We start from the raw sequence: 7,155 nt of genomic DNA, 5'->3' as shown, positions 1-7,155 counted from the left end.
CCAGGAGGGGTCCTCCGGCCCGCATCCATATAAGGGCTTCCTGCTTTCCATATATGGCCATGTACGTCAGGGCTGGGGCGGGCTGCGGCCGGTGAGATCCGATATATAGAGGCCGTGCCGGAGCGGGCGGGGAGCCGAGCGCTTCCAGCGGGCAGAGCCGGGGGCAGCCCCGGGCGGGCGGGCGGGGAGCCGAGAGCTTTCAGCGGGCAGCGCCGGGGCAACAGCGGCGCAGGGCGCAGAGCGGGCGCAGGACGGCCGCCTCGCCGCAGCCGGCCCGTCCGCCGGCCCCGCGGCGGCAGCGCCATCACCCGTCTGAGCCGGAGCCCGGCGCCCTCATGGCCGCGGCCAAGGCAGAGATGCAGCTCCTGCCCCCGCTGCAGATCTCCGACCCCTTTGGCGCCTTCCCGCACTCGCCCCCTGCCATGGACACTCACTATCCCAAGCTGGAGGAGATGATGCTGCTCAGCGGCGGGGGTCCGCAGTTCCTTGCCCCGCCCGGGGCACCCGAGAGTGCGGGCTTCGGCGCCGCCGGGGAGCCCGGAGAGCAGCACTTCGAGCACCTTGCGGCAGGTAAGCGCTCTGACCTCGCCCAGGCGGGCGGGGAGTCCCGGTCTGCAGCGGGGGCAGCGACGCCTGCGGGAATTCCGCGCTGCAGCGTCGCCTCTGTCCCGGCGGCCGCGCGGGGGGATTCTCCTGCGTGCGTCAGCGGCTCCGGACTAGCTGCGGCTGGAGACCTGCCAGCGACGCTGCAATATGTTACGCTCACTTAGTAATTAACCAGAATCTGGGGCTGCGCTGTTAAGAGGGATGGCTCGCGAAGCGCCGGCAGCATCTGCAGTAACTGCTGGAATTAATCGCTATTCCTCTCTTTGCAGACACTTTTCCCGAAATCTCCCTGAACAACGAGAAAACCCTGCCAGAAACCAGCTATCCCAACCAAACGACGAGACTGCCACCGATAACCTATACGGGGCGCTTCTCCTTAGAGCCGGCCCCCAACAGCAGCAACCCCCTATGGCCAGAGCCCCTCTTCAGCCTCGTCAGTGGGCTGGTGGGCATGGCTAATGCACCTCCCACATCTACGCCTACTTCATCATCACCATCCTCCTCCTCGCAGAGCTCCCCACTGAGCTGTTCTGTCCAAGCCAGCGACAACAATCCAATTTATTCAGCTGCACCAACATTTCCCAATTCCAGCTCTGACATTTTTCCTGAATCCCAGACCCAGTCTTTCCCCAACCCCTCTGGAACCCCAATCCAGTATCCACCTCCAGCTTATCCGACTGCTAAAACCAACTTTCAGGTGCCAATGATCCCGGATTACTTGTTCCCTCAGCAACAGGGTGAGCTCAGTCTTGTTCCAGCTGATCAGAAGCCCTTCCCAGCTCTTGAGACCAGAGCACAGCAGCCTTCCCTCACACCACTGTCCACCATCAAGGCATTTGCTACGCAGACTGGCTCCCAAGAGCTGAAGACCCTCAATGCTAATTATCAGTCCCAGCTGATCAAGCCCAGCAGAATGAGGAAATACCCCAACCGTCCCAGCAAGACGCCTCCTCATGAGCGTCCCTATGCCTGCCCAGTGGAGTCCTGTGACCGGAGGTTTTCACGATCTGATGAGCTAACACGGCACATACGCATCCACACAGGACAGAAACCTTTCCAGTGCCGCATTTGCATGCGGAACTTCAGCAGGAGTGACCATTTGACTACGCACATCCGCACACACACGGGAGAGAAGCCGTTTGCTTGTGACATTTGTGGCAGAAAGTTTGCCAGAAGTGATGAGAGGAAGAGGCACACTAAAATCCACCTTAGGCAGAAGGACAAGAAAGTGGAAAAGGCAGCTCCAGCCTCAACTGCTTCCCCAATTCCTGCGTATTCATCCTCTGTGACTACATCCTACCCTTCCTCCATTGCCACCACTTATCCCTCCCCGGTGCGCACAGCGTATTCTTCTCCTGCTCCCTCTTCCTATCCCTCCCCTGCACACACCACATTCCCATCCCCTTCTATAGCAACCACTTACCCCTCTGGCACTGCCACTTTTCAGACCCAAGTGGCCACTTCCTTCTCATCTCCAGGAGTCACCAACAATTTCAGCTCACAGGTAACCTCAGCACTTTCAGACATGAACTCAGCCTTTTCTCCAAGGACAATTGAGATCTGCTGAGACTACCTTCTGGAACAGGATAATTCACCTTTTCCATTGGTATTATCAGACACGGAGTCTCCAATTACTCCCACAACACCATACGTTGCAAGGCTATTTAGTTTAAACTTCAGCTGCCTGAATCGACTGCTGCTTAAGTTTTCCACCTCTGTTGAATGACTTAATTTGCATGGACTGTGGATATAAGTTCAATATAACTTTCCCTGTAAACAATATTCTTTTATTAGGAAGAAAGGACTTTTGATTAAGTATCTAGCTAATGTAAATTGTACATGTGCCATGGTTTTGCTTTCCTTTAGGTACTATTGATGTGGAAAAAATCTTTGCATATTCATATTGTATAATTTGGAGTTTGCAGGGCAATATTTTGTAAATGTTAATTCTATTTCAGTGACAATGCTATAATGCGTTTCAAACTTCTTTGGGAACAGCACTTACTGTATTTGAGCATGTTGGAGTGATGCTATGTAATTATCATCTGATGAGACACTCACATGTGGCAGAAGTTTTGTTTTAAAAGTTACAAGTCTTGGTGCCTTTTTGTGAAGCCTTGCTGACGTCATGCGTTTGTGTGAGTGGATGCTTTGCATCTTGCCTTAAAGTGGAAGGGATGTTACTCAAAGAATGTAAGGAAGAGCAGGGAATGGGTGGGGAGAGGAGCAAGAGAAAGGGCCAGGGGATGGAATGTAAGCAAAAAAAAAAAAAAAACAAAAACAAAACAAAAAAAAACAAAAAATACAAACGCCAAAAACAAACAATCAGAAAAACAACAACAAAAAAAAACCAACAAACCAACCCCAGACCCTCTCCCCCTCCACCTCTCAAAGTCTATTTTTGTTACAAAAATGTAAATTTATATATATATATATTCAGGAGTTGGAATGTTGTAGTTACCTACTGAGTAGGCAGCAATTTTTGTATGTTATGAACATGCAGTTCATTATTTTGTGGTTTATTTTTACTTTGTTATTGTGTTTGTTAAAATGAAAGTGACTGTTTGGCTTCTAAACACATTGAATGCGCTTTCCTGCCATTGGGATATTTGGTGTACAATACCCTTCAGAAAAAAATAAATAAAACATCACATTGTGCAGACTTACACTTTCCTTGAAATTACTACTTAGGAAGACTGCACCACAGCAATCCCAACTCTTTCAGTTGCTTCAAAGCCAGTACATAACCACTTGTCTCCTGGGGAAAAAAAAAAAAAAAAAAACCTGTTTAAAGAAAGGAGACGAAATCAATCTTATGTCCAGTTGCTTGCAAAAAGCATGGATGGTAGACTCATGTCCTTGCATTAGGTGCATCACCACCTCTTTTGAGGTAGCCACAATTACTGTCTCCTGGTCTAGCCTTCGGGAATTTTGATTGTGCTAAAAACTGACCAAGTAGGCTGTCAAGCATTGCTTGATGAGGCTGAGGGTGCCCCAGGTTCTCCAGAGCATTTTGAAATTAGTAATTTTCATGCCTAAAGAGGAAAAAAGAAAATAGATTCTCATTGGTGTATTGTGTGAAAAGCGGTCCAAGTAAGGCAGTAGTTTTTGGCTATACGGGAATGAAGGCCGGTGCACCCTTGCTAGCGTAACATAAAGGAAATAAATGCATGGGTCTTCTGCATTCCCTATTTTCCTAGCTTTTGTCACACAAAACGAAAACATATTTCAGGGAAGAAAAATGCTTTATGAGAAAGCATTGCCCATACATTTTCTGCAGGATCTTTCGTTTGCTGTTGGCCTGAAAACAGGATTTCTGTTTCTTAAAAAGTTTGCTTCTAGTCCAATTAGTAGGATGAGTCGGTTTCAAGGAGTTTGTTCCCAAGGAAACAGCAGGTGCTGTCACTGGCGGGAAAAACCCTCCCCCTGCAGGAAGTGCAGCAGCGAGGAAGGAAGCGAAAACCTCTCGCTTTTGCGCTTACGCGCAGAAGACCCATTTGCTAGGAACTAAACCGCAGCTGTTTGTGATTTAAAGCCCAGTTCAGGTCTGACCACTAGCGACAGGAACGGCCGCGCGGCTTGGCTCGGAGGAGAGCCCCCCTCCACCGCCAGGCTCCAGCGCTCGCGGTGCCGCGGCAGCGCCGGGGGCGGCCCCGGCTGAACAGAAGCACCGTCCCCGCTGTCCCCGTCCGGAACCGCATCGACCATATATGGCATTTCCTCCATGCCTTTTATGGCACTTCCGCGGCCCAAAAAAGGAGTTTCCTGCTCAGGCGTTCCGGGGCTGCGCCGCGCAGCCGCCATGATGCCGCAGCGCGCTCCCCGCTCCCCCTCCCCTTTCTCCCCCTCCGCCCCCCTCCCCCCCCTCGGGAGGCCCTCGCCGGCGGAGGGCGGGCCCGCACCGGCGGTGAGTCACGCGCCTGCGGGCAGCGGAACGCCGCTCCGCGGTGGGTCAGCGGTGGGATGGGGCTCCCTAAGGCTGCTAGAGCGCAGGCCGACCGTCAGCGCTTCCTCGCTGCTGGTTACTGTTCGTTTGCGTTAATTTGGACTGAGTCGCTCTTCATACACGCCTCCGAAATAGGTAGGATACCGTCTGACCTGGGGAGTGCTGCAAAGGCCAGTGACCTTGTCCACCCAAGCTTTTGCTCTGCAGACCCTTTCCGTAAGCGACTGTTTACGTGGGGAAGTGTGGATAGTCTTCGACTAGGTGGCTGGTTTGCGCTTTAATTGCACTAGAGGAAAAATGATTGCTCGGTTTTCTTTTTTTTCCCCTTAGAAATGTTAAGAAAATTAATCCACAAACACCAGAGGTTTATGTCCAAAAAGGAGACAGAAGAGTCCTTTCTGGCTTTATTCGAATAAAGGGAGAGGCCCTGGGGCATTCCCCTGGGATCTCTCAAATTTTTGGAGGACTCGGTCTCCTTTTTATCCTAATTTCCGGGCCACATTTTCCTTCTGTCTTTCCCAATTGGCTGAGGTACTTGAGAGGTACAGACTCCCCGATATGCCTGATACTAAAGATTTCCCTCTAATGTATAACCCTCCCTTTTAATTTTTAATTCTTACGGAATTTGGAGGTTTTTCTTTCCCATTGTTTCTTTCCTCTTTCAATGTCTAATTTTGTTTATCCGCGAACCTAAAGTTTATTTGTAAAAGCAAATATCTTTTTCCTTCATCAATCAGTGGAATCCTTCCCATTGTTTATTTTATCTTCCAGAGCTAGTTTTATCTACCAGCAGACCCACAGCTTGTTTGTTAAGACAAATCTGCTATTCCTCTCAGAAATAAGGAGCTAAAAATTAGTACAAGCATACTTGGAGCCCAGTATCTGGTGTGGTACGCTATGTGGCCTGTTGCTTTGTGTCCTTTTGTTTTCTAGAAATGCCACTGAAGACTTTCTGTAAAGCTGGTGAAATGAACTGTTATAGATATTTCTGCTGTGACTGTGAACTGCTCTTTCCGAGTAGCTCATGGGCCCTGACTGGAGAGATGAGACAACATGGAGAAGAGATCTGTGGGCAGAGACTTTGTAGTCAAGAGGTTTGTGGTCATGGACCTTTCTTTCCTTCAGGGCTTTCACTCGTGCGTGTCCGGACTTTGTGCATCTGAGCAAGACCTCAGGTAGCCCCAAGAAAAATAACTTTGTGGACTCTAAACTGGTAGTTGGCAACTGAAGGTGATCTGAGCTGTGGCAGATGCCCTTAAAAGGGCTGTCCCCAAGGTGCTCACCACTGTCGGGTTGGACTAAAGTTGAGTGTAGCAGCTGAAGGCTGGCTCATGAAGAGTGTCTGTGACCCGTTCTGAACCACACTATTAACTAGGATTGACCCCTTCTAAAGCAAACTGTGCTGTTAACTAGGGCTAGCATATTTAGTGACTTTTTGGTATAAGTGCCTGTTTATTTCAGATGTTTTCTTTTTGTGGCCCACTAGACTTTAGAATCCTGAAGAGTTTTGAGTGTAGATAATAAATTTATGAAGAGGGCTTGGTGGTGTGATTGTTGAGCTAAACATCCCATGTTTTTACCTGTGTACATTACTGTAATTTAGCCCTAATAAGTACTAGTTAAACCTAGAAAAGAGATTGCATGTTTTAAAGTGCACAAAGACTCTAGGATGAAATGTGACATGTAGCTAAAGAACGAGAACTTTAAGAATAGTTAAGCTTCTCTGCTATAATCAAAGATCAGCCTTGACTGATAGCCTAATGATTTATGGTCTTGAATTAAACTCTGTCTTCTAAATAGCTGAGGCTGATGCTTATACATAATCTCTAGCACTTTCCAGGATTCAATTTGTGATAATTTTTTGGCACTGTCATAACAAAAATTACACAGAAGTATTTTCAATGTATATATTTCACTTCCATAAATACAAAAAAGCATTATCAAAGTATGCTTTCTAATCCTTTTTTTTTTTTTTTTTTTTAAGAAGCATATAGGCATATCTTTTTCTTTTGTGGGCTTTTCATACCCCATTTTTATATCTCCAAACACGAATGATGTTAGACAATAATACTACTGGTAAATGTTGATAGTTGAAAGTTCTGCTGTTCGTGTTAGGTTGTCCTGGGTAATATGTTAGGTTGACCTGGGTACTATAATGTGTCTTCTCTTACGCCAGCTACTGTGATAGTGGGCTTCTCCTGTAGCACTACAGCTGTTGACCAGTAAGAGACATGTGAACATTGGACTTGGAGAGATGGGGAGAAAGAGCTTCAATTTGATCATTAAAAGGCACAGAATGCTTTCATCCTTTTGGTAAGATGCAGTTAAAACTTTTAAACAGACTGAGCGTTACTTTTTATGTCTGTGGCTGTTTTTCAATTTGACCAGGGTAGTTGGGGATGGCTTTAGAAGCTCATGAAAACATGTTATATAATTGAATATCTAAAATCTGTTTATCCTAATTACTGCACTTGTTTGCAGCAGTGTGTGTAGCTCTCAGGTTATCTACCAGAATCTGGTAAGTGGGTAAATGGGCAAGGTGAGCAGTGACCAGTGGATGGAAGCAGTTGGTATTGCTCGGGTGCGATTTCTGGTGCAATTTC

General features: G+C 47.9%; 1 protein-coding gene across 1 annotated transcript; it reads left to right on the top strand.

The window, feature by feature from the left end:
• Nucleotides 1-232: 232 nt before the first annotated feature.
• On the top strand, nucleotides 233-3,268 carry EGR1 (early growth response 1). Its single transcript, XM_059859877.1, has 2 exons — nucleotides 233-570; nucleotides 876-3,268. The coding sequence occupies exons 1-2, from the start codon at nucleotides 336-338 to the stop codon at nucleotides 2,171-2,173; spliced, it is 1,533 nt and encodes a 510-aa protein (XP_059715860.1). The 5' UTR covers nucleotides 233-335; the 3' UTR covers nucleotides 2,174-3,268.
• Nucleotides 3,269-7,155: the final 3,887 nt, after the last annotated feature.

The sequence above is a fragment of the Haemorhous mexicanus genome, chromosome 15, assembly GCF_027477595.1.
Source record: "Haemorhous mexicanus isolate bHaeMex1 chromosome 15, bHaeMex1.pri, whole genome shotgun sequence".
In the NCBI taxonomy this organism is placed as follows: domain Eukaryota; kingdom Metazoa; phylum Chordata; class Aves; order Passeriformes; family Fringillidae; genus Haemorhous; species Haemorhous mexicanus.
Note: the sequence above shows the minus strand (reverse complement) of the source record. Positions and strands in the feature narration are given on the sequence as shown.

Excerpts from the sequence above, each read along its gene's own strand:
- EGR1 (XM_059859877.1), top strand. The coding sequence starts at position 336 with ATGGCCGCGGCCAAGGCAGAGATGCAGCTCCTGCCCCCGCTGCAGATC. Across the intron at positions 571-875 it reads CTTCGAGCACCTTGCGGCAG|ACACTTTTCCCGAAATCTCC; the intron begins GTAAGCGCTCTG and ends CTCTCTTTGCAG.